The sequence below is a fragment of the Strix uralensis genome, chromosome 23, assembly GCF_047716275.1.
Source record: "Strix uralensis isolate ZFMK-TIS-50842 chromosome 23, bStrUra1, whole genome shotgun sequence".
In the NCBI taxonomy this organism is placed as follows: domain Eukaryota; kingdom Metazoa; phylum Chordata; class Aves; order Strigiformes; family Strigidae; genus Strix; species Strix uralensis.
The window spans coordinates 8,575,208-8,600,204 of NC_133994.1; the positions used below are offsets into that span (position 1 = coordinate 8,575,208).

General features: G+C 66.2%; 3 protein-coding genes across 8 annotated transcripts in view; 2 read left to right on the forward strand and 1 right to left on the reverse strand.

Moving 5' to 3' along the window:
* HSPG2 (heparan sulfate proteoglycan 2) overlaps window positions 1-12,996 on the reverse strand; it is a 45,933-nt gene extending 32,937 nt beyond the window's left edge. For 2 of the 3 annotated variants that reach the window (XM_074893000.1, XM_074892998.1), the window contains exons 1-15: window positions 12,906-12,996; window positions 7,129-7,261; window positions 5,699-5,785; window positions 5,497-5,562; window positions 5,145-5,254; window positions 4,987-5,045; window positions 4,339-4,499; window positions 4,004-4,129; window positions 2,875-3,117; window positions 2,682-2,801; window positions 2,456-2,587; window positions 1,180-1,324; window positions 519-667; window positions 293-439; window positions 63-226 (exon numbers count right to left, since the gene is read on the reverse strand). In XM_074893000.1, the coding sequence (XP_074749101.1) occupies window positions 63-226; window positions 293-439; window positions 519-667; window positions 1,180-1,324; window positions 2,456-2,587; window positions 2,682-2,801; window positions 2,875-3,117; window positions 4,004-4,129; window positions 4,339-4,499; window positions 4,987-5,045; window positions 5,145-5,254; window positions 5,497-5,562; window positions 5,699-5,785; window positions 7,129-7,261; window positions 12,906-12,965 (1,902 nt within the window). In that variant the 5' untranslated portion in view covers window positions 12,966-12,996. The remainder of the gene's footprint in view (window positions 1-62; window positions 227-292; window positions 440-518; window positions 668-1,179; window positions 1,325-2,455; window positions 2,588-2,681; window positions 2,802-2,874; window positions 3,118-4,003; window positions 4,130-4,338; window positions 4,500-4,986; window positions 5,046-5,144; window positions 5,255-5,496; window positions 5,563-5,698; window positions 5,786-7,128; window positions 7,262-12,905) is intronic. The other variant, XM_074892999.1, reaches the window with a different exon arrangement.
* Window positions 12,997-13,513: 517 nt separating this feature from the next.
* On the forward strand, window positions 13,514-19,939 carry CELA3B (chymotrypsin like elastase 3B). Its single transcript, XM_074893047.1, has 9 exons — window positions 13,514-13,599; window positions 15,217-15,364; window positions 15,453-15,529; window positions 15,606-15,703; window positions 16,764-16,898; window positions 16,994-17,130; window positions 18,536-18,681; window positions 18,774-18,926; window positions 19,287-19,939. Exons 2-9 carry the CDS (start codon window positions 15,331-15,333, stop codon window positions 19,302-19,304), a joined length of 798 nt encoding a protein of 265 aa, XP_074749148.1. The 5' UTR covers window positions 13,514-13,599; window positions 15,217-15,330; the 3' UTR covers window positions 19,305-19,939.
* Window positions 19,940-20,067: 128 nt separating this feature from the next.
* TMEM269 (transmembrane protein 269) lies at window positions 20,068-24,578 on the forward strand. Of its 4 annotated transcripts, none has more exons than XM_074893048.1 (7): window positions 20,068-21,422; window positions 22,460-22,504; window positions 23,009-23,156; window positions 23,246-23,343; window positions 23,433-23,576; window positions 23,659-23,862; window positions 23,949-24,578. In XM_074893048.1, exons 1-7 carry the CDS (start codon window positions 21,398-21,400, stop codon window positions 24,056-24,058), a joined length of 774 nt encoding a protein of 257 aa, XP_074749149.1. In that variant the 5' UTR covers window positions 20,068-21,397; the 3' UTR covers window positions 24,059-24,578. The 4 variants fall into 4 exon arrangements, with proteins under 4 accessions (XP_074749149.1, XP_074749150.1, XP_074749151.1 ...); XM_074893049.1 differs by having other exon boundaries at window positions 20,069-21,422; window positions 23,662-23,862; XM_074893050.1 differs by lacking the exon at window positions 22,460-22,504 and having other exon boundaries at window positions 20,069-21,422.
* The last annotated feature ends 419 nt before the right edge of the window (window positions 24,579-24,997 follow it).

Consider the following 24,997-nt stretch of genomic DNA (forward strand, 5'->3'; position numbering starts at 1 on the left):
TCAGCGAGCTGTCAGCAGCTGTGCCACTGGCGTCCCCAGCCCTGTCCCCACCCCGGTGTCACCTTGTCCCCAAGGAAGGTGTCCGGCAGTGCCCAGAAGGCGTCGAGGGCCAGGAAGCGGCGGGACAGATCCAGGAGCTGGAATTCCTCGGCGTCCGTGTCCACGTGGAGCTGGGTGGCCGAGAGCACCTGCGAGGACGGTGCCGCTGGCACCGTCACGTTGACGCCTGCGGGGAGATGCTCAGCCCCTGCTCTGTCCCTTGTCCCCCCTGCCCCTTGTCCCCTGGACTCACCCTTGAAGTCGTCGGGGCGGTCGAAGCGGAGGCGGAGGCGGTGGCGGCGCCGGGCGGTGGCGCGGCAGGCGGTGGTGACGCCGAAGCAGAAGCAGGGCAGGCAGCGGGATGTCCCCGTCACTTGGAAGTGGCCCTCGGGGCACGGCCCTGCGGAAGACGGTGGGTGACGGCGACGGGGCCATGGTGGGGGGGGCGGGATGGGGAGGGGAGGGCGGGGGACGCTCACCGGGGCGGGTGACGGTGAGGATGCTGTCGGGGATGCCGAAGACCATGCCGAGGGTGTTGATGGCCTCGCAGGTGTAGGCGCCTTGGTCGGCCTCTTTGACGTCCCGGATGGTCAGCGTGCCCTGCCCGGCCTCGCTCACGATCGACACCCTGCGCGGCACGCTTGGCACCAGGCGGGGCACACGGACCCGCCCCCAAGTGCAAGCCCCGCCCCCAAAGTGCAAGCTCCGCCCACCGCGCAGCTCCTGCTGGCTGTTAGCGCCGCCCCCTTGCCGGGAATCCCGCCCTGAAAGCCACGCCCCCGGGCAAGCACCGCCCCCTTGTGCAAGCCCCTCCCACTGCAAGGGCTCCCCCCTTGTGCAAGGCCCTCCCACCACAGGGCTCCCCCCTCGTGCAAGCCCCTCCTACCACAGGGCTTCCCCCTCGTGCAAGCCCCTCCCACCATTCCAGGCCCCGCCCTCCAAAGCCCAAGCCCCACCCCCTCTGCAGGCCCCGCCCCAAGCACAAGCCCTCCCCAATGATAAGCCCCGCCCCCTCCCACCAAGCCCCGCCCCCAGAACACCACGGTCAGCCCCACCCCCTTAGACCCCGCCCCCTCAGCCCCCACCCATTGGTTCCCCGCCCATCTGGCCCCGCCCCCTCCCCCGAGGCCCCGCCCCCACCTGTGGCTGCTGGGGGTGTGTCCCCAGTTGAGGCGCCAGGTGATGATGGGGGTGGGGACGCCGGTGGCCACGCAGGTGAAGGTGACCGTCTGCCCCGGCACCGCCCGCACCGACTCCCGGGGGAGCGTCACCACCTGCGGGGGCACTGCCCGCACCCCCCCGTCACCACCCCGACGGACCCCGCGTGGCACCAGCACCAGGTCCCCAGAGCGGCTTGGGGACGGGGCCACCAGTGTGGCACCCGGCGCTGTGCCACGGCACAGGGTCCCCAACGTGGCACCATTTGGGGACAAGGTCACCAGCACCAGGTCCCCAGCCCAGCTTGGGGACAGGACCACCAGTGTGGCACCCGGCACTTTGCCATGACACAGGGTCCCCAGCATGACACCACTTGGGGACAGGGCCACCAGTGTGGCACTCAGGACCACATCATGGCACCAGGTCCCCAGCATGGCACGGCTTGGGGACAGGGCCACCAGTGTGGCACCCGGCACTTTGCCATGACACAGGGTCCCCAGCATGACACCACTTGGGGACAGGGCCACCAGTGTGGCACTCGGCACCACATCATGGCACCAGGTCCCCAGTATGGCACGGCTTGGAGACAAGGTCACCAGCACCGGGTCCCCAGCCCAGCTTGGGGACAACGTCACCAGTGTGGCACCCAGCACTGTGCCATGGCACAGGGTCCCCAACGTGGCACCACTTGGGGACAGGGCCACCAGTGTGACACCCAGCACCTCATCATGGCACCAGGTCCCCAGTATGGCACGGCTTGGAGACAAGGTCACCAGCACCAGGTCCCCAGCCCGGCTTGGGGACAAGGTCACCAGTGTGGCACCCAGCACTGTGCCATGGCACAGGGTCCCCAGTGTGGCACTTCTTGGGGACAGGGCCACCAGTGTGGCCATGGCACAGGGTCCCCAACGTGGCACCACTTGGGGACAAGATCACCAGTGTGTCACCCAGCACTGTGCCACGGCACAGGGTCCCCAGTGTGGCATTGCTTGGGCACAGAGTCCCCAGCACTGCCACCAGCACAGTGCCATGACAGAAGGTCCCCAGCACAGCACGGATGTGGCACAGTGTCCCCCACAGTGTCCCCAACCTGGTGCCATGGGCCGGCGTCCCTGGGTGCAGCGTCCCCAGCCCGGCGGCACGGCACCGCGTCCCCAGCACAGCTCGGGCGCAGCATCCCCAACACACAGCCACCACTCAGGGTCCCCAGCACCAGCCACCACGCCTGGCAGCGGTGTCCCCTCCCGGTGTCACTCACCGCAGCCGACCTCGTCGGAGCGGTCGGGACAGTCGGGCTCCCGGTCACACTGGTAGCTGGCCCGGATGCAGCTCCCACTGGCCACGCACCGAAACTCCGCCGGCCCGCACGCCGCACCGGGTGCCTTGGTGGCTGCAGCGGTGACGGTGACACGTGTCAACCAGGGCGGGGGGGGGGGGGGGGGCGCCCGTGTCACCGCGTGCGTCCCCAACCCGGCCGTACTCACGGCAATCGGTCTCGTCGGAGCCGTCCCCGCAATCGTTCTCGCCGTCGCAGCGCCAAAGCTTGAGGGCGCAGTGCCCGTTGCGGCACTTGAATTCGTTGGGTTCGCAAGGGGAGGGGGTGCCTGGGTGATGGGGGGGGGGGGGGTGTCAGCACCCATAGGGTGTCCCCACCCCGCCCCGTCACCGCAGACTCACCGCAAGCTTCCTCGTCGCTGCCGTCGGCGCAGTCGGGCTCGCCGTCGCAGAGGTAATCGCGGGGGACGCAGCGCCCGTCGGCGCAGGCGGCTTCGCCCGCTCGGCACCCCCCCGCCGGCACTTTGGGGGGGCGCGGGGTGAAGGGGCGGTGCAGGGAGGGGGTGACGGCGGCCGTGACGGTGCTCACCGGGCGGGTGGTGGTGGCGGGGCGGGCGGTGGTGGGGGGCATCCGCGTCGGGGGTTCTGCGGGGATGGAGGGTGAGGGGGGGGGGTTATGGGGGGGAAATGGGGGTGAGGGGGGGGGATGGGCGGGTGGTGGGGGGAAATGGGGGTGCAGGGGGGGTTATGGGGGGCTATTGGGGGAAATGGGGGTGCTGGGGAGGTTATGGGGGGGAAATGGGGGTGCTGGGGGGTTATGGGGGGTTATTGGGGGGAAATGGGGGGGCAGGAGGGGGTATATGGGGGTTATAGGGGGAAATGGGGGTGCAGGGGGGGTTATGGGGGGAAATGGGGGAAATGGGGGTGCTGGGGGGTTATGGGGGGAAATGGGGGTGCAGGGGGGGTTATGGGGGGAAATGGGGGAAATGGGGGTGCTGGGGGGTTATGGGGGAAATGGGGGTGCAGGGGGGGTTATGGGGGGCTATTGGGGGAAATGGGGGTGCTGGGGAGGTTATGGGGGGAAATGGGGGTGCAGGGGGGGTTATGGGGGGAAATGGGGGTGCAGGGGGGGTTATGGGGGGCGAAATGGGGGAAATGGGGGTGCTGGGGGGGTTATGGGGGGAAAAGAAGATGCAGTGAGGGGGTTATGGGGGGTTATTGGGGGGAATAGGGGGGCAGGGGGGGTTATGGGGGGGAAATGGGGGTGCTGGCAGGGTTATGGGGGGAAATGGGGGTGCTGGGGGGGTTATGGGGGGAAATGGGGGTGATGGGGGGTTAGGGGGGGAAATGGGGGTGCAGGGGGGTTATGGGGGTTATAGGGACAGAATGGGGGTGCAGGGGGGTTTATGGGGAAGTTATTGGGGGAAATGGGGGTGCAGGGGGGTGTATGGGGGAAAGGGAGGTGCAGTGGGGGGTTACGGGGGGGTTACTGGGGGAATGGGGGTGCAGGGGGGTTACGGGGGGGTCTCACCGCAGCCGTCCTCGTCGGAGGCGTCCCGGCAGTCGGGCCGGCGGTCGCAGCGGTATTCGCCGGCGACGCATTCGCCGCTGCCGCAGGTGAACTCCGAGGGGGTGCAGGCGCGTGGGTGGGGGGTCACTGGTTGGAGGGGGGGCACAATCAGGGTGACACCCCCCAAAATATCCACCCACCAGAAACTGGAGCGGGGGGGGTGTGGTGTGTCGAGACACACTGGGACACGGGACCAGGCAGCGTGATGGGATACATGGGGCGGTTTGAGCCCCCCCCACCCCACAGCCCCCCCCAAACCTGTGATAGCCCCCCCAAACCCCCCCCCCGGTGCTCACCAGCCCCCAAGCGCCGGAACTGGAAGCCGTGGGGGGAGGTGGCGTAGGAGGCGATGGAGCCGGCGGCCAGCAGGTCCCGCAGGACCCCCCCCAGCTGCGCCTCGTCCCCGTTCCCCTCCGAGCCCACATCCAGCTCCACGAAGACGTCGCCTTCCAGCTCTCTGGGGGGGTGGGAACAGGGGGTCAGCACCCCAAAAATCTCCCTACTGCACCCCCAAAATCTCCCCTGCACGCCCAAAACTTCCCCATCACCCCAAACCCCCCACAAACCTCCCCATTTCTCCCCATCGTCCCAATTCCCCCTGTACCCCCAAACCTCCTCTGCGCCCCCAAAACCTCCCCATCACCCCAAACCTCCCCACAGCCCCCACAAACCTCCCCATCACCCCCAATTCTCCCCATCCCCTCAATTCCCCCTGCACCCCCAAACCTCCCCGCACCCCCAAGCCTCCCCATCATCCCTAGCCCCCCTATAGCCCCCCCAAACCTCCCCACTGCCCCCCAACCTCCAATCAGCCCAAATCTTCTCCATCCCCCCAATTCACCCTGCACCCCCAAACCTCCCAGCCCCCCAAACCCCACCTGCACCCCAAAACCCCCCAAGTTCCCTCAAAACCCCCTGGGCCCCCCCAAACCCCCCCAGCTCACTTGATGAAGACCACGCTGACCACCTGCTCCCCTGGCACCTTGTAATACTCCGACTCCAGCTGATGGGGGGGGGCGAAGCAGAAAATGGGGGTGTCAGGGTGCTCCCTTGGGTGCCCCCCACCCCCAGCAGCCCCCCCTCCCCGTAACCCCCCTCTCACCGCATCCACCACAGCCTCGGAAATCTCCCGAAATTCCTCAGATTCGGGGTCCTCCAGCTGCCGGCTGTAGTCGATGCTGCGGGTGAAGTTCACCAGCGCCCGGAAATAAACTGGGGGGGTGTCAAAAATGGGGGGGGGGGTGTGTGGTCAAAAATGGGGGCGTGGCACCTGCACCCCCCGAAAATACCCCTCTGTGATCCCCATCCAGCTGTGACCCCCCCATCCAGCTGTGACCCCCCCATCCAGCTGCCCCCCTAATATTTGAGTGTCCCCCCCCCAATATAAGGCATTGAGGGAAAAAAGTGGGGGTGCAGCAAGGGGGGGGAGGTGTCCCCCAAAATGTGCCACTTACTCAGCGGGGGGTCGTCCTCGGGCTCGGCCACCACCATGCCCGCCGGCGCGGGGGGGGGCCCGGGCGCTGCCCGCCGAGGAGGAGGAGGAGGAGGAAGAGGAGGAAGAAGAGGAAGAGGAGGATGAAGAGGAGACAGAGCTTGAGAGCGGTGACACACGGGTGACACCCAGGGGACAGGTGCCACCCCAGGGCGTCCCCTTACCGGTGGGTGCCAGCCCGATGCTGCCGGGTACGTGGGTAGTGCTCGCCGGCGGCCAGGTGACACCGCTGCCATCCTCCCCACTGCCATCTGCAACGGGGACAGCGCGGGTGGCACCCAGGGTGGCACCCACCCATGGCGACACCCACCCAGGGTGACACAGACCCACCCAGGGTGGCACAGACCCACTCAGTGCCACCTTACCACCAGGTCCCAGTGCCATCTGCAATGGGGACAGCGCGAGTGGCACCCATGGTGGCACCCAGCCATGGTGACACCCACCCAGGGTGACACCCACCCAAAGTGGCTCCCATGTATGGTGACACCCACCCAGGGTGGCACAGACCCACCCAGTGCCACCTTACCACCAGGTCCTGGGTGTCATCTGCAATGGGGATGGTGCAAGTGGCACCCACCCATGGTGACAGCCACCCAAGGTGGCACAGACCCACTCAATGCCACCTTACCCCCAGCTCCTGGTGCCATCTGCAATGGGGACAGCATGAGTGGCACTCACTCATGGTGGCACCCACCCATGGTGACACCCACCGACGGTGACACCCACCCAAAGTGCCTCCCACGTATGGTGACACCCACCCAGGGTGGCACAGACTCACTCAATGCCACCATACCCCCACGTCCTGGTGCCATCTGCAATGGGGACAGCGCAAGTGGCACCCACCCATGGTGGCACCCACCCAGGGTGACACCCACCCATGATGACATCCACCCAGGGTGGCACAGACCCACTCAATGCCACCATACCCCCAGGTCCCGGTGCCATCTGCAATGGGGATGGTGTAAGTGGCACCCGTGGTGGCACCCACCCATGGTGACACACCCCAAAGTGGCTCCCAGCCATGGTGACACTCAGCCTTGGTGACACCCACCCACGGTGACACCCACCCAAAGTGCCTCCCACGTATGGTGACACCCACCCAAGGTGGCACAGACCCACTCAATGCCACCATACCCCCAGGTCCTGGTGCCATCTGCAATGGGGACAGCGCGAGTGGCACCCACTCATGGTGGCACCCACCCAGGGTGACACTCACCCAGGGTGACACCCACCCATGATGACACCCACTCAGGGTGGCACAGACCCACCCAGTGCCACCTTACCCCCAGGTCCCGGTGCCATCTGCAATGGGAATGGTGCAAGTGGCACCCATGGTGGCACCCACCCATGGTGACACCCCCAAAGTGGCTCCCAGCCATGGTGGCACCCACTCTTGGTGACACCCACCCATGGTGACACCCACCCAGGGTGGCACAGACCCACTCAGTGCCACCATACCCCCAGGTCCCGGTGCCCTCCGCAATGGGGACAGCACGAGTGGCACCCGTGGTGGCACCCATCCATGGTGGCACCCAGCCACGGTGACAGCCCCCCCCCCCCCCCCGCCACCCCCCATCCCCCGGTGCCACCTTACCTCCAGATGCCACCAGGTCCTCGTCATCGGAGAGGTGCTCGTAGTACCGGCGTCCCCGCGTCCCCCCGACGTGGTCGGCCACCGTGTCCTCGGGGAAGGAGGTCTCGGCCAAGCCCCGGGTGCCGCGGGTGACCTGGGGGACACCCGTCACCCCCCCGCTGGGTGCCAGGCCACGTCACCACCACGGGGGGGGGGACACACGGGTGGGTGCTGGCAGGGCCGAGGCCGCATAGCTGTGCGGTGCAGTCAGCGCGGGGGGGGGGGATGAGCTCATCACCCACCCACCGCATTCCTGCGGCGCCACGGCAGCGGGCACACGCGTGTGCAGGCACACGGAGGGGGGTGCGCGAGGGGAGCGCGGGCCGGGCACACGCCTTCGCACCGCTACATGCGTGTGCCAACACTTGGACGCGTGTGCGCGCTGACACGTGGCTGTGCACAGGCGGTTGCACCGCTCTGGGTGTGCGCCGACACGGGGACACGTGTGTGTGCTGACACGTGGATGCGCACACGCGTTTGCACCACTACAGGCGTGTGCTGACACGGGGACGCGTGTGCGCACTGACTCACGGCTGTGCACACATGTTTGCACCGCTACATGCATGCATCAACACGGGAACGTGTGTGCACGCTGACACGTCGCTGTGCACATGTATTTGCACCACTACACGCACGCACCAACACAGGGACACATGTGCACGCTGACACGTGACTGTGCACACATTTGCACAACTACATGCGTGTGCCACCACGGGGACACGTGTGCACGCTGACACGCAGCTGTGCACACACGTCTGCACCACTACATGTGTGTGCTGACACGGGGACACATGCACTGACATGTGGCTGTGCACACATATTTGCACCACTACATGCGTGTGCCAACATGAAGACACGTGTGCACGCTGACACACAGCTGTGCACATGCATTTGCACTGCTACATGTGTGTGCCAACACGGGGACGTGCGTGCATGCTGACGTGTGGATGTGCACACATGTTTGCACCACTACATGTGTGTGCTGACATGGGGACACGTGGCTGTGCACACGCATTTGCACCACTACATGCGTGCACCAACACAGAAACACGTGTGTGCACTGACACGTGTCTGTGCACACGCATTTGCACAGCTACATGTGTGCCCCGACATGGGGACACGTGTGCACAGTGGTGTGGGGCTGTACACACGTGTTTGCACCATTACACGTGTGCCCTGACACAGGCATGCATGCGCACACCCCCACGTGACTGCGCACACGCGTTTACACCACCACATGCGTGCCCTGACACGGGGCCATGCGTGTGCGGCGGCGCGGGGCTGTGCACACGCGTGTGCCCTGCTAAGCGTGTACACGGCCACGGGAACCCACGTGCACACCGACACACGGCTGCATCCGTGTGTGTGACCCCACCACACGCGTGTCCACCCCGACACGTGACCGCGCACACGCGCCCGCGCCCCCATCGCTGCCACGCGCCAGCCCTCGGCGGCGCCACCAACACGCGCACACGCGTGTGCACCGGCCCCCGCTCCTGCACAGCCACCTTCGCCCCCCCACCCCCCCCACCCTGGCTGTGCACACGCGTGTGCACCGCCCCGGCGGGTGCCCCCCTCACCCCCCCTTGGCGCCCGCCGGGGCGAGGAATCCGTCGGGGCAGCACTTTGCTGTGCAAACAAGCGCCGGGGGATTAAGCGGGAGCTGGGGACGGGGGACAAGGGGGGGGGACAAGGGGGGGGACACAGGGGGGGACGTGGCCACTCGCCCGCACGAAGAAAGGGGGACACGGCACCCCAAGGGAGTCTGGCTCGGGGGGGGGACACCCCGTGGGTGCCAGCCCAGCCCCGGCCGCTTGTGCGGGGGGAAAAGTGGGTGCAGGGGGAAACTGAGGCACGGAGGAGGCCACGCGCGCGCTGAGCGGGGGGGTGCTCTGCCACCGCCCCCCCACCCACCCCCATGCACTGAGCGTGTGGGTGCTCAGCTGTTGTCCCCCCACATGTGCACCGAGCGCGTGGGTCCTCTGCCATTGCCCCCCCCGCCACGCAGCGAGCGTGGGGGTGCTCAGCTGGGGCTCCCCACATGTGCACTGAGCGTGGGGGTGCTCTGCCAGTGCTCTCCCATACATGCACTGAGCGTGGGGGTGCTCAGCTGTTGTCCCCCCACACATACACCGAGCGGGTGGGTGCTCAGCTGGGGCTCCCCACACGTGCACCGAGCGCATACGTGCTCTGCCACTGCTGCCCCGTACATGCACTGAGCGTGTGGGTGCTCTGCCGTTGTCCCCCCACACATGCACTGAGCGTGTGGGTCCTCTGCCGTTGCCCCCCCCACCACGCAGCGAGCGTGTGGGTGCTCAGCTGGGGCTCCCCACATGTGCACTGAGCGTGGGGGTGCTCTGCTACAGGACCCCCCCTGCCATGCACCGAGCGTGTGGGTGCTCAGCTGGTGCTCCAAGCGCGTACGTGCTCTGCCACTGCTCCCCCGTACATGCACTGAGCATGTGGGTGCTCTGCCGTTGTCCCCCCACACATGCACTGAGCGTGTGGGTGCTCAGCTGGGGCTCCCCACATGTGCACTGAGTGCGTACGTGCTCTGCCACCGCTCCCCCACGCATGCACTGAGCGTGTGGGTGCTCTGCCCACTCTCCCCACACATGCACCGAGCGGGCGGGTGCTCAGCTCCGGCAGACAGCGGGCCCCATGGCAGGCAGGCGGAAGGGCAGCTGCCTGTCCTGTCACCGGCGGTGGCCGGGGAGGGGACAATCACCCCTCTCCTGTTACCGGAAGCCTCCCCGCGCCGTGGCCCCGCACCCGGACGCCTGGGTTCCCCCCGCTGCCGCCGCCGCCGCCGGGGCACCGCGCCCGGCCGGACGCTGCTGCCGCCGCTCACATTTTCCACTCGCCGGCCCAAATCCTGCCCCGCACCCTGGGGAAAACTTGGGGGGGGGGGGGGAGGGAGCCCGAGGAAGAGGAGGGTGAGGAAGCACCACCCTGGCCCACGTGCGACTTCGCTCGATGAACCTTGTGCCCCAAATTGGCGGGGGGGGGACACACACAACACGACACTTCAATCCCCGCCCCCCCCACCTATTTGGATGTGCCCCTTTGTCAAAATCTGGCTGTGCCCCCCCCCCCCAAAAAAAATCTGGCTGTGCCCCCCCAAATCTGGATGTACCCCCCCTTTACTTCATCCGGGCGAGGAAGAGGAGGTGACGCACAGCAGGAATAATAACCGGGGGGGTTATTAATAGCAGCCCCCCCCCAGCCTTATTGTTCCCCCAAGGTCGTGGCTAAAAGGTGTTTCCCCCCCCCCCCCCCCCAAAAAGCCCCATCTGCCTCCCCTGGGGGTCCCCCGGGACCGAGGGAACCCCGTCGCGGTGCTGAGCCACCCCCGGGTTTAAGGGGGGCCGGGACCCCCCCGGGTTTTGGGGTGGGGGGGCTGCCAGCGCAGCTGGTGGGATGCTGGTCCCGAGGGGGGTCCAGGCAGCTGCCTAAACCCCCCCCCCCCGCCCCCGGAGATTTGGGGGTGAAAACAGCTGCGGGGTCAAAGTCACTCCTAAGAGGGGGGGGGGGCCCCAAAATATGTGTGTGCCCCCCCCGCTGCATTCCTCCCCGCTGGCATTGCCTAATTTATCCCAAAAGAGCCGGGTTTCGGGGCGGGGGGGGGGGGGGGGGGGGCGGGAACGCCCCAGGGGCGCCGAGGGGACCCAGGCGGCCCGGCCGCCTCCTGCTCTTCCTCCTCCTCCTCCTCCTCCTCCCGGCCAGGCCATCTTTGGCCATGGGAAAGAGCTGAAGGGAGCGCGCGGGGCCACGTGCGCTGGGGGGCCTTGGGGGGGGCCCTGCGGGGACCCCAAGTGTCCCCCAAGGGGGGACACGAGTGTGTGTGTGTGTCTCCCCCCCCCCCCCCCTTCTCCCCGCGAGCGAAGCTGGTGCGAGCGCGCACACGAGCGTGCAAGAGCGCGGGTGCAAGCAGGGGGGGGCCGGGTGCGTGTGAGTGCACACGCGTGTGCGTGGCTCCCCCCCGACTCCCCACCCTTCCCCCCCAGGCCTGACGATCTTATCGCACATTCCTGCTGCGCCCTCGCCCCCCCCCCCCCCCAACATTAACCCTTCGCAGACCTCGGGGGGGGCGGGGGGGGGCACCCCACCACCACCACCCCACCCCGCCAGACACACACACCCCCCCCCGTGGGAGTGGGTGGACCCTCCCCTGCATTTTTTTTAGGGGGCGGCACATTCCTCAGCATCCCGGGGGGGGGATAGTGGGGTGCTACCCCATCAGGGTGTCCCCAAATCCGCCCTGTCCCATAGCGGAATGGGTTTGGGGGGGAGGGTGTAAAGTGGGGACCCCCCCCCCCCCCCCAGCCTTCTCCGTCCCCACCAGCCCCCCCCCGGGACGTGGGTGAGAGCCCCACGGAGGAGGGGGGGGGCAGCCCTGCCAGCATGGCCCCGAGCAACAAGGCCCCCTCTGTTCTCAGCCCCGGGCACCGTCCCAGCCCCAAACCACCCCCCTGCCCCCCCCCCGCCACGGGGGGGGCCCCCCCATATCGCCACCAGCCCCCCTACCCGGCTTAGGGACCCCCCCCTCAAATAGGGGGTGCCCTGCCCCACGGCGCAAACCCACCCTGCACCTTCATGGGGGGCACCCAGAGGTGTCACCCCCCCCCTCCCCCGCACCCCACCTGGGTGTGGCCCCCCCGCCCCAGGGCACCCCCAGACACAGCCCCCCCCCGGGGGGGGGAATTTTGGGAGAGTTATTTTTAGGGTGGCCGGCGCCACCCGTCACCCTTTAAATTTAGCCCGGGGCAGGAGAGGGGGATGGGGGGTGCGGGGGGGGGGGCAGCACCCCAAAAGCTGGACGCGCCCCTATACGTGGCCACCACCCAGGGCGAGGGGGGCAGTGGGGTCCCGGGGGGGCACAGCTCGACCCCCAGGGTCACGGGCACATGGGTGGCTTTGGGGGATGATGGGGACCCCTCACCCCGGAGCCTGGGGGACCCCAATTCCCTGAGGGGACGGGGCATGGGGACCCCGCGTGCCCCTGGTCCCTGGGGGGGGGGGCCCCCAGTCCCTTGAGGCATGGGGACACCACACACCCCGGGTTCATGGGGGACCCCAATTCCCAGGCGGGACAGGGCATGCGGATGGGAACCCCACCTCTCTCCCTGATGCCCGGAGGGGGAACCCCCAATTCCCTTTGGGGGCCAGGGCCGGGGGCTGGGGTCCCCACATGCCCCCGGTACGGGGGGGGGACGGGACGGGACACCCCCAATCCCTTAGGGACTGGGGCAGGGTGCCAGGGACCCCACATTCCGCCGGTCCGGGGGGGGGACGGACCCCAATCCCTTAGGGGATGGCGACCCCACCTCTCCTTGGTGCCCGGGGGGACCCCAATTCCCCGACGGGACAGGGCAGGATGCTGGGGTCCCTGTGCCCCCTCAGTACCCGGGGAGGTGCCGGGGGGGGGGAACCCCGATTCCCTTATCGACCCGAGCACGGTACCGGGGACCTCCGCTCCGCTCGGGGCGGGGGGGGGGGGGGGGAAGGGGGGACCCCAATTCCCTCCAGGCACAGCGCAACCCCCCCAACTCCTTCAGGGGACCCCAACTCCTTCAAAGGACCCCAACTCCGCGGAAGGATCCCAAATCCGGAGGGGGGGGACGGGGGGGGACGGGACCCACGACACCCCAAGTCCTTTAAGGGACCCCAACCCCTCTAGGGGACCCCAACTCCTTTCGGGACACCCCCGGGGCCCCGGGGACGGGGGGGTCACTCACTCCGAGGAGGGTTCCCAGCAGCAGGAGGGCGCCCAGCGCCGCCGCTCCCCCCGGCCCCATCGCCCCGCTCCGGCCCCGCCGCTCCGCTCCCGGCCCGCTCCGCTCCGCGCCGCGCCCGCCCCGGGGCCGCCCCGCCCCGCCCCGCCCCGCGTGGGGCGGGGCCACCCGGGAGAGCGCCCCCGGGGGGGGAACGGGGGGGCACCTCTGGGAAGTGGCACGGGGACACGGGGGGGCGTGGGGACACCGGGGGGCACCTCTGTGAAGTTGCATGGGGACACGGGGGACATGGGGACACCTCTGGGAACTTTGATGGGGACACGGGGGGGCGTGGGGACACCGGGGGGCACCTCTGGGAACTTTGAGGGGGACATGGGGGGGCGTGGGGACACCGGGGGACGCCTCTGGGAACTTTGAGGGGGACATGGGGGGGCGTGGGGACACTGGGGGACACCTCTGTGAAGTTGCATGGGGACACGGGGGGCGTGGGGACACCGGAGGACGCCTCTGGGAACTTTGATGGGGAAAGGAGGGGCGTGGGGACACCAGGGGACACCTCTGGGAATGTTGATGGGGACACGGGGGCACGTGGGGACACCGGGGGACACATCTGGGAACGTTGATGGGGACACGGGGGGGCATGAGAATGCCGTGGGGGACAGGGGACACCGCTGGGTACTTCCACGGGGACACAGTGGTGCGTGGGGACACAGGGGACACCTCCGTGCATGACCGCGGGGGCTCGGGGGGGTATGGGGACGCCGTGGGGGACACAGGAGGGACCCTCTGTGAACTTTGGGGACACAGGGACACGCGGGGACACCGGGAGGTAGCTCTGTGCATGCCCACGGGGACACGGGGGGGGGCGTGGGGACACCGGGGGGGTGCCTGGGGGGGCACCCCTGGGAACTTCCACGGAGACACGGGGGTGACACGAGTGCCCCCGTGGGACCCTGCAGCCCGCGGGCACATGGGGCAGTATGGGGGCTATAGGGGCACAGGGGGTTATAGGGGTTATGGGGGGCACCAGGGGTGGGGGGGGTATGGGGGCTGCGGGGGTACAGGGGGGGTTATAGGGACTGTGGGGGGCACCAATGACAGGGGGGTATGGGGGCTATAGGGGACACAGGGGGGTTATAGGGACTGTGGGGGGCACCAGGGGCGGGGGGGTTATGGGGGCTATAGGGGACACAGGGGGGTTATAGGGACTGTGGGGGGCACCAATGACAGGGGGGTTATGGGGGCTATAGGGGACACAGGGGGGGTTATAGGGGCTGTGGGGGGCACCAGGGGCGGGGGGGTTATGGGGGCTATAGGGGACACAGGGGGGGTGATAGGGACTGTGGGGGGCACCAGGGGCGGGGGGGGTTATGGGGGATATAGGGGCACAGGGGGGTTATAGGGGCTATGGGAGGTACCAGTGACAGGGGGGGTATGGGGGCTATAGGGAACACACGGGGCGCGATTTGGACTATGGGGGGCACCAGTGCCGGAGGGGGTATGGGGGCTATAGGGGTACAGGGGGGTTATTGGAACTGTGGGGGGCACCAGGGGCAGGGGGATATGGGGGCTATAGGGGACACAGGAGAGGTTATAGGGGCTGTGGGGGGCACCAGGGGCAGGGGGGATATGGGGGCTATAGGGGACACAGGGGGGGTTATAGGGACTGTGGGGGGCACAGGGGCGATGGGGTCCGGGAGGGGGAATATATAAGGCACTGAGTCCATGGGGGGTATAGGGGCCATAGAGGCCATATGGGGACACCAGGGACGTGGGGCAGTATGGGGGACACAGCAGGGATTATAGGGACTGTGGGGGGCACGAGGGGCAGGGGGGGTATGGGGGCTATAGGGGTACAGGGGGGGTTATAGGGGCTATGGGAGGTACCAGTGATGGGGGGCGTATGGGGGCTATAAGGGACACACGGGGCATTATTTGGACTATGGGGGCACCAGTGCAGGGGCGTATGGAGGCTATAGGGGTACAGGGGGAGTTATAGAGGCTATGGGGGGCACCAGGGGTGGGGGGGTATGGGGGTTATGGGGGTACAGGGGGGGTTATAGGGGCTGTGGCGGGCACCAGGGGCAGGGGGATATGGGGGCTATAGGGGTACAGAGGGTGTTATAGGGACTATGGGGGGCACCAGTCGCAGGGGGGCTATAGGGGACACAGGGGGGCTTATAGGGGCCATGGGGACTATGGGGCACAGGGCTCTATAGGGTCTCCGCCGGGGGCGGCTGGCGGGGTGCCGGGTGCCACGTCCCCCCAAGGCCGAGGTTAATGTTTAACCCCCCCACCCCGTCGCCCCCCCCAGCACCCAGGTGGGCACCGGGTGCCCGTTCCCAGGGGTGCCCTTGGGTGCCCTCGATACCGGGGGGGATTTAAGGCCGGCGGCCACCCCTGGGTGCCCTGACTGAGCAGGACCACGATGCTGAGCCTCCTCTTACTGCTGGTGGCCGGTGGTAAGGTGTCCCCCCCCTACCCGTGTCCCCGAGCCCCCCCACCCGTGCCCCCAACCTCGGGGGGGGTGACAGGTGCCCTGTCCCGCAGGCAGCCGGGCCGCGGTGCTGCCAGACTCACGGGTGGTCAACGGGGAGGATGCCAAACCCTATAGCTGGCCCTGGCAGGTGAGCGGGCAGGGGGATTTGGGGGGGCGGGGGGGGGCACCCATGGGTGCTGTGGCACCCACTGGTGTCCCCGCAGATCTCGCTGCAGTATGAGCGGGACGGCACCTTCCGCCACACCTGCGGCGGCTCCCTCATCGCGCCCGACTGGGTGATGACGGCTGCGCACTGCATCTCGTGAGGGACACCCCCCCCCCGAGACCCACGGCGGGTGCTGGGGGGGCGGGTGGGGTGCTGAGGGAGTGGGGTGCAAGGTGCAGGATGGGTGTAGGGTGCCGGAGGGGTTCGTGGGGGGTACAGGGTGAAGGGATGGGTGCATGGAGAGGATGGAGGGTGCAGGGAGGACGGGGTGGGTGCAGGAGGGGTGCAGGGGGGTACAGGGGGATGTGGGGTGCAGGAGGGGGTGCAAGGGGGTGCAGGGAATGGTGTGGTGGGGTGCTGGGTGCATAGAGATTGTGCAGGGATGGGTGCAGGGAGCGGACAGGGGTGCAGGGGGTAGAGGGTGCATGGAGGTTGTGCTGGGTGCAGGGTGGGTGCAGGGGTGATGTAGAGTGCAGGATGGGTGCAGGGAGGGGTGCAGGGTGCAAGATGGGTGCATGGAGGGGGTGCAGGGTGCATGGAGGGGTTGCTGGGTGCATGGAGAGGGTGCAGAGAGGGGTGCAGGGCTGATGTACAGTGCAGAATGGGTGCAGGGATGGGGTGCTGTGTGCATGGAGAGGGTACAGGGTGCAGGAGTGGGGTGCTGGGTGTATGGAGGGGGTGCAGGGTGCATGGAAGGGGTGCTGGGTGCAAGATGGGTGCAGGGATGGGGTGCTGGGTGCATGGAGAGGATGCTGGGTGCAGGGAGGGGTGCAGGGGTGATATACTGTGCAGGATGGGTGCATGGTGCACGAAGGGGGTGCTGGGTGCAATATGAGTGCCCAGAGGTGGTGTAGGGTACAGGGAGGGGGTGCTGGGTGCATGGAGGGGGTACAGAGTGCAGGGTGCATGGATGGGGTGCTGGGAGATATATTGTGCAAGATGGAGGCAGGGATGGGGTGCTGGGTGCATGGAGACGATGCTGGGTGCCGGGATGGGGTGCAGGGGTGATATACTGTGCAGGATGGGTGCAGGGAGGGGATTCTGGGTGCATGGAGGGCGTGCAGGGTGCTGGGTGCAGGGAGGGGTGCAGGAAGGCTGCAGCACCCCGGGGTGCCAGCGGGCGCAGTGTCCCCTGACGTCCCCGTTCCCCGGGCAGCTCCTCGCGCACCTACGAGGTGGTGCTGGGCGAGTACGACATGGGTGCTGGGGAGGGCCCCGAGCAGCGCATCCCCGTGGACCCCGCCGACATCTTCGTCCACCCCAAATGGCGAAGCTCCTGTGTTGCCTGCGGGTGAGCACGGTCCCTGGGCGGGGTGGGGGGCGTTGGGGACACTGTCCCCAAGAGGCCTCCCCCACCCTGTGACACGTGTCCCTGCGTGGTGGCAGCAATGACATCGCCCTGCTGAAGCTGCAGCGCCCGGCGGTGCTCAACACCCAGGTGCAGACGGGGCGGCTGCCGCCGGCGGGCACCATCCTGCCCAATGGGTACCCCTGTTACCTGAGCGGCTGGGGGCGGCTGGCCAGTGCGTCTGGGGGGGACACGGGGAGGGACGGAGGGAGGGGGAGATGGTTGGGAGATGGAGGAATGGTTGGGTGGAGGGTGGGAGATGGTGGGGAGATGGATGGGGAGGTGGATGGGGAGATGGTGGGGAGATGGAGGGATGGTTGGAGGAAGGGAGGGAGGGAGAGGGAGGGATAGTTGAATGGATGGAGGGATGGAGGGATGGTTGGGGAGATGGGGAGAGGGATGAGGGGGTGGATGGGGGTAGATGGGGGAATGGAAGGATGGAGAAAGGATGGATGAGGTGAAGGAGGGAATGATGAAGGACTGGAGGGCTTGAAGGATGCGGCGATGAAGGGAGGGAGGGAGGGAGGGAGGGAGGGATGGATGGATGGATGGATGATGGATGGATGGGTGGATGGATGGATGAGGGATGGAGGGATGGATGGATGATGGATGGATGGGTGGATATGGGATGGATGGATGAGGGAGGGATGGATGGATGGATGGAGGATGGATGGATGATGGATGGATGGGTAGATGGATGATGGGTGGATGGATTGGATGGATGGATGATGGATGGATGGATGGATGATGGGTGGATGATGGGTGGATGGATGATGGGTGGATGGATGGATGATGGATGGGTGGATGGATGATAGATGGATGATGGGTGGATGGATGGATGGATGGATGGATGGATGGGTGGATGATGGATGGATGATGGATGGATGATGGATGGATGGATGGATGATAGATGGATGATGGGTGGATGGATGGATGGATGGATGATGGATGGATGATGGATGGATGATGGATGGATGGATGGATGGATGGATGGATGGATGGATGGATGATAGATGGATGATGGGTGGATGGATGGATGGATGGATGGATGGATGGATGGATGGATGGATGATGGATGGATGATGGATGGGTGGATGGATGGATGGATGGATGATGGGTGGATGGATGGGTGGATGGATGATGGATGGATGATGGGTGGATGGATGGGTGGATGGATGATGGATGGATGATGGATGGATGATGGATGGATGGATGGATGGATGTGTGGATGGATGGGTGGATGGATGATGGGTGGATGGGTGGATGGATGGATGATGGATGGATGGATGGATGGATGATGGATGGATGATGGATGGATGGATGGATGGATGGATGGATGGATGGATGGGTGGATGGATGATGGATGGATGATGGATGGATGATGGGTGGATGGATGGATGGATGTGTGGATGGATGGGTGGATGGATGATGGGTGGATGGGTGGATGGATGGATGATGGATGGGTGGGTGGATGGGTGGGTGGATGGGTGGCCAGCTGGCCGGATGGCCATGGACAGTCAGGGCCAGCAGCAGGGCAACCAGCACAGCCCCCCCCGGCCCCCCTAACGCCCGGCTGGCAGCGGGGGGGGCGCTGCCCGATCGGCTGCAGCAGGCGCTGCTGCCCGTGGTGGACTACGAGCACTGCACCCAGCCCGACTGGTGGGGCGCCCTGGCCATCCGCCGCACCATGATCTGCGCCGGCGGCGCCGAGAAGGCCGGCTGCAACGTGAGTGCCACGCCAGGCCTTGAGGGGGGGGACACACACCAGGACCCCCACGCCGGCGCTGACCCCCCCCTCCGCTCCATCCTGTACCCCAGGGCGACTCGGGGGGTCCCCTGAACTGCCAGGCGGCTGACGGGCACTGGGAGGTGCACGGCATCGCCAGCTTCGTCTCGGGGCTGGGCTGCAACGCGCCCAAGAAGCCGACGGTCTTCACCCGCGTCTCCGCCTTCGAGGACTGGATCGCTGAGGTGGGGGACAGGGGGCACGGGGTGCTGGGGTGCCAGGATGTCAGGGTGCTGGGGCACCAGGGGACAAGGGTGCCAGGGTGTCAAGGTGTCAGGGTGCTCAGGGTGGTGGGGGGCCATGGTACCAGGGTGCTGGGGTGCTGAGCAATGGCGTGCCATGGTGCCAGGGTGTTGGGGTGCTGGGGTACCAGGGTGTTAGGGTGCTGAGCAATGGAGTGCCAGGGTGTGGGGTGCTGGGGTACTGGGGTACTAGGGTGCTGGGGCACCAGGGTGCTGAGCAATGGGGTGCCATGGTGCCAGGGTGTTGGGGTGCTGGGGTACCAGGGTGCTGCTGGGGTGCCCTGAGCAGCTTCTCCCTTCCAGACCATGAGCCAGAACTGAGCGCGGCGACAGCGGCGACAGCGACCTCCCGGCCCGGCATCGGGCAAATAAACCCAGAGTGCTGGCAACCAGACGTGTCCCTGTGCTGGGGTGGGGGCACGCGCAGGGGTGGCAGATGGCACTGACCAAGCGGGTGCGCGGAGCACCCACAGGTGCCCAGATACCGCGGGGATGGGCACCCAGTGACGGTTTGCCCTGAGGAGCCGTGATGCCATGGGGAGGGGCACCCATAGGTGGCCAGATACCGCAGGGACGGGCACCCAGTGACACCCAGGTGCCACGGGGACAAGCACCCCGAGGTGCCCTGAAGCCACGGGGATGGGCACCATGATGCCAAAGCAACAGGTACCCCAAGACACCTTGATGCCACAGGGATGGGCCCCCTGAGGTGCCCTGAGGACACAAGGGGCGGGCACCCAGTGACACCCTATCACCACGGGGATGGGCCCCCCCCGAGGCGCCCCGAGGCCCCAGGGATGGCCCCCTCCAGGCGCCCCAGGGCCAGGGCTGGCCATGGCTGTGGCTCTCCCACCGCCTCCTGCCCTCCCAGCCCGGCCGTCGCTTCGCAACCGCCGCCACCAGCGCGTGACCGGCGAACAAAGAGCCCTTTCACCGGTGACCCCGTCACGGCCAGCACCCCTGGGACCCCCCAACTGGGGCACCCCAGGTCCCCCCACCCCACCCAAGCACCCCGCAGGGATGGGTGCTACAAGCACCCCCCGATTCCCCCGGAGATCCGGGTGGAAAATTCCTGCCGCGGGGCACCGGGGCTGTATAAGTTTTATTGGCCCCTTGTCACCGTGTCCCGCGGGACCTTTGCTCTCCCCGCGGTGGCCCGGCACCGCCGCCATCGTCCGCCAGTGCCGCCCCGGCATGCTGCGGCCCCGCCACTATCACGGGTCCTTTGCTCAAGGAGGGAGGGGGGCTGAGGCCGCCCCAACTCGTGACACCCTTGCACAAGTGGGTGCCGTCTGCTGAGGGCCCCAGGGAGGGGTGACAGGGGTGACCTAACCCGGCAGCACCCGGCTGAGCCGGCGGTTTCTTATCGGCACCAGCCATGACCCCCGTGGGCGCCGGCGGCGTGAACTGGTGGTGAAATGGCCTGGGGTCAGGCGCAAATGCCCCGCGGCAGCAGCTGGGTGCTGGGGGCTGGCATGGGTGCTGTGGGACTGGTGTGGGTGCTGTGAGCATGGCATGGGTACTGCAAGACTGGCGCAGGTGCTATGAGCCTGGCATGGGTGCTATGGGACTGGTATGGGTGCTGTGGGCATGGCGCAGGTGCTGCGAGACTGGCATGGGTGCTGCGGGACTGGTGTGGGTGCTGTGGGATTGGTATGGGTGCTACCAGCATGGTATATGTGCTGCCGTGGGTGCTGCAAGACTGGTGTGGGTGCTGTGGGCATGGTGTGGGTGCTGCAAGACTGGTATGGGTGCTGTGGGACTGATATGGGTGCTGTGAGGCTGGCATGGGTGCTATCAGCATGGTAAGGGTGCTGTGAGACTGGCATGGGTGCTGTGGGACTGGCATGGGTGCTACCACCATGGTATGGGTGCTGTGGGACTGGTATGGGTGCTACAAGCCTGGCATGGGTGCTGTGAGCCAGATGTGGTTACTACAAGCCTGGCACAGGTGCCGCAAGCCTGGCACGGGTGCTGCAAGCGTGGGATGGGTGCTGCGAGCGTGGGATGGGTGCTGCGAGCCTGGCAGGGGTGGTGCAAGCCTGCTACGGGTGCTACAAGCCCGGCAAAGGTGCTGCGAGCGTGGCACGGGTGGTCCACACCTGGCCCGGGTGCTGCGAGCCTGGCACGGGGCCTTTGGGGCTGGCACGGGTGGTATGAGCCTGGCACGGGTGCTGCGAGCCTGGCATGGCCCCCTGGCCCCCCCCGGGGCAGCTCCTCCCTCGCCGGTGGTGCCAACCGCCTCCGAAAACCCCCGTGTCCTCTGGCCGGACCCACCCCCGGCACGGTGACTCAGCCGGCCAAGCTTTTCCTTATATAACGCGGCGTCGCCGCTGCGCCGGGCCAGCGCCCGCTCAACTGCCCCTGCCTCAGTTTCCCCTCACCAGGGTGTCCCCGTCGCCGTCACCGCAGCCATGTGGATGGTGTCACCGCCGGTCGGTAAGTGCCAGCTCGACGCCCCGATGCCGCTCGGTCCTTTCGCAAGACGCGTCCTCCCGCAAAAATCGCCGGTTCGGGGGGTTTGAGAGGCAATTTAAGGGTCAGCGGGTAAGTGCCGCTTGCTCCGCCCTGTGAATTGGGGCAGAAAAGCGTAAAAAAACCATCAGACAGCCCCCCCCCCAAAATAGGCTCATTCTGCACCTAATCAGTTGAACCCCCTTTTTCCCTCAGCCCTGGGGGGGTGAGACCCCCCTGGTGGGGAAGACACCCTCCGTAACGCACACAGGATCAACCAGGAGAACCAAACCCACATTTTTCTCCCCCAGAAATAGTAATAAAATGCACAGGCAGTGGCGTGGAGCTGGGGAGGTCCCTCCCGCCCCGTTGCTTTCAGGGCTAGAAACGTCAAGAATGGTAAAGTCTGGGCGATGCCTGGGGATTGTGATGCTCGCTGGTGCCTGGATCTGGTGTAGCAACGGCACTGATAACCCTCCCCGGGGGCCTGATCCTGCCTGGCGCTGGGGAGGGTGACAGCAAGCCCCAAAATCACCGTCTTTAGCCCCTTTTTGCCTTTGGAGACCCCAAACCCAACTGGCTTAGCCCCAGCCAAGGTAAAAAAGCCGGGGGGACGGCGCCAGGCACGTGCTCAGCGCCCCCCAAAAACCACCGGAGCCGGTAAAATCCGAGGCGGCGCAGTGACCACACCAGATCGAGGGGGATTTTCCATCCCCAGGCGCCCGGCTCAGCCCGCACCGGCGGCTCGGGGCGCGGTGTCCAAAGGTCACCGCCGGCACACGGAGCCGCTGACCCCATCAAGATTCCCCAAACCAGGAATATATTTTCATCCCTTGCAACCGACGTTTGGTTTTTGTTTGGTTTCGTGGTTTTCTCTTTTTACACCTCGGGAGCAGTTTTTGGTGGCGTTGCGGCACCGGGACGGTGATGAGTTGGCCCGGGCTCAGCCGGGAGCGGGTAAAGGGGGGAGGCGAGGGGAGGGGGTGGCTTTTGTTTTGCTCTGACGTGCTGTTTTCTTTCAGATGAAGGATCTCACCAGCTTGTCTGGCTTTGGGACCACGGCAAAGGCAGGGTGCAAAGCCCACTAGTAGGACATGACCCTTAAACTCTTTCTCTAAAGCTTAGCCCTATAGGTATATAAGATCAATAGAGCTTAAAACCGGGGTTGGCTTTTAGTCTAAGCTTGGGTTTGGATTTATTTTTCTTATTTTTTTGGTTTTGTGCTTCTTTTATTCGTTTATTTGGTTTTATTTTCGCCTCCAGCGGGTAGATAAGATGCAGGGCTCGCAAAAAAAAAAAATAAAATAAACCCAACAAACTTCGCCGCTTGCTAAAAAGGCTTTTGGGGGCTTCGGTTTGAGGAGGGGAACAGCCAGCCAGGCTCCCACTGTCGGCAGCGCGCCCCAAAATCTCCAGCCCCTTCCCAGCGCTGGAGGAGGGGGGGGGGGGCTGCGGGGTTTTGTCCCCCCCTCCCCAGCACCGACCTGCTACCTCGGGGAGGGTTTAAACAACTCCCCGGTTGGAAAGGGGCCGTGGTTCTGCCCTTCACCGGCCGCCTCGGCGCGTTGCAGGTGTTTTCCAGTCCACGAAGAAGCTGTTCCTGAGCGAGCGGGCGGGCCGCGGTCGGACGCTGGAGTTCATCCGGAAAAACGCCGCCAACGGGCTCTCCGTGGCCAATCTGGTGGCAGGGCTCTCCTCCATCCTCTGCAGCCTCAATAGGTGGGGAAAAAGGAGAAACTGGGGTGAAACTGGGGGGGTTGTCACAGGGGGTCACCCCCGTTTTGCCCTCTCCACACCCCCCCCCCCAGGCAATACCACCACTCGTGCTGGCTGCTGCTGGTGGGATTTCTGCTCGATTTGGCCGACGGAGCCGTCGCCCGACAGCTCGACGCCTGCTCGGCGCTGGGTGAGTCCGTCCCGCCGCTCCGGCAACCCGCCGCCCGGCTCTCCCTCCTTCCCCGACCCGTCTGGCAGCTGCCCGCTCGCTGCCCGCAGGTGCCAAACTGGATGATTTCGCCGATTTCACCACCTTCGGGCTGGCCACGGCTCTGCTGCTGCAGCCGCAGGGTGTCCTGGATGGGCTACTGGCCATCGCCTACGTGATGGCCGTATTCGCTCGCCTCTGCTTCTTCTCCAGCGGTAAGCCGGGCTTTTAGGGGGGGCATCGGGGTGGGTTTTTTGGGGTGATTTCCCCCTCCCCGGCTGAATATCTGGCACCCAGCAGGGATCCCCTTCACCTACCGGGGGCTGCCCTGTCCCTACGCCTCCTCGCTGCTGGCGGGCACCTTCCTGCTGACGGGGGGTAACGTCACCCTGCTGCGTGTCACCGCCGTCGTCATGATCCTCTTCATGGTCGATCGGGGTTTCTACCCCCACGACAAGGTGCTGGAGTCCCAGCTCTGGAAGAAATTGGTTTACGCCGGAGGTAAAGACGGGGACAAAATCAAGGGGGGGGCGAGCTGGCGGCGGAGGAGGAAGGAGCAGATCCCAAAGGCTTTTCCCAATCCGTAGGGGTGGTGGCCGTCCTCTTCTCACCGACGGCGGTGGCTTCCGTCTATTGCCTCGCCTGGTCGACATCCTACATCATCTTCCCCTTCGCTGTCTGGAGCTGCAAAGCCTAAACCCGTCTTTGCCTAACGCCTAGTAAAGCCTTCCTCTTCCTCCTCCTCCTCGCTCTCGGGTGCCGCCTCCTCCACGGGGATCTCCCTTCGCTCTTCTCACCGAATCCGACCCGCGGTGGGAACCTGTTTAGAAAAGAAAAGGGAAATAATTGAGTGGTAGGAAAGGCTCCGCTTCAGGGGAGCCTCAAAATTCCCTCCCCGCACCCCACTTGTGGGGAGGGCGTGAGCAAAGCTCCATCCCCTGTTACAAGAACAGCCCCGCTCCAGAGACCCCCCAAACCCTTCCCTGTGCGGAGAAACGTGAAATTTAGGGATTGCTCCCACTGTACAGTGTTAATTTATTACGAGGGGGAGGTTTACACCCCCAAAAACGAGGACGCCCCCTCCCTGGGGGAAGAAAGCCGCCGATCAAATCTCCAGAGGGATTTTGAAACCTGACGCACCAGCAGCGTTTTGGTATTTATTATTTCACCCGTCGCTGTAGGGAAATAATCTCTCTAACACGTTTTATTTTCCTCCCCTCTCGGTGTTTGCTCCCTGGGGCACGGGAGGGAGGCGGAAGGGGAAAGCGAGATTTGAAACTGGTGATCTGAACTCTCTGGAAAGCCGGAGGATGCCGGACGGTGGCGGCTGGAAAGAGGAGGGCGTGTGGGTGGAGGAAGGAAGCGAAGGTCAAACCTCGCGCCGAGTGGCGGAGAGAAACACTCGGGGTCCCCGGGGAGGTTCCTGCGGCGCGAGCAGCTGCAAGAGCTGGACGCGGCCCCCGCCATTTTCCCCCCTCTGTGTGGCCGAATCCAGGCACTGGGAGGGCAGGACCCTGTCCCTTGGCAGGGCCGAGCTCTGGCTCGGCGGGAGGAGGGCCGGAGCGGTGACCAGCGGCCGCAGCTGCTCTGGCAGCCGGCCCCGATCCGGCCACCCCCGCGTCATTCCCACCCGGCA

Coding starts and splice junctions, on each gene's coding strand:
- CELA3B (XM_074893047.1), top strand. CDS start 15,331: ATGCTGAGCCTCCTCTTACTGCTGGTGGCCGGTG. Junction 15,530..15,605: donor CCTATAGCTGGCCCTGGCAG/GTGAGCGGGCAG, acceptor GTGTCCCCGCAG/ATCTCGCTGCAGTATGAGCG. Junction 17,131..18,535: donor CGGCTGGGGGCGGCTGGCCA/GTGCGTCTGGGG, acceptor CCCGGCTGGCAG/CGGGGGGGGCGCTGCCCGAT.
- TMEM269 (XM_074893048.1), top strand. CDS start 21,398: ATGTGGATGGTGTCACCGCCGGTCG. Junction 23,344..23,432: donor CGACGCCTGCTCGGCGCTGG/GTGAGTCCGTCC, acceptor CGCTGCCCGCAG/GTGCCAAACTGGATGATTTC. Junction 23,863..23,948: donor GAAATTGGTTTACGCCGGAG/GTAAAGACGGGG, acceptor CCCAATCCGTAG/GGGTGGTGGCCGTCCTCTTC.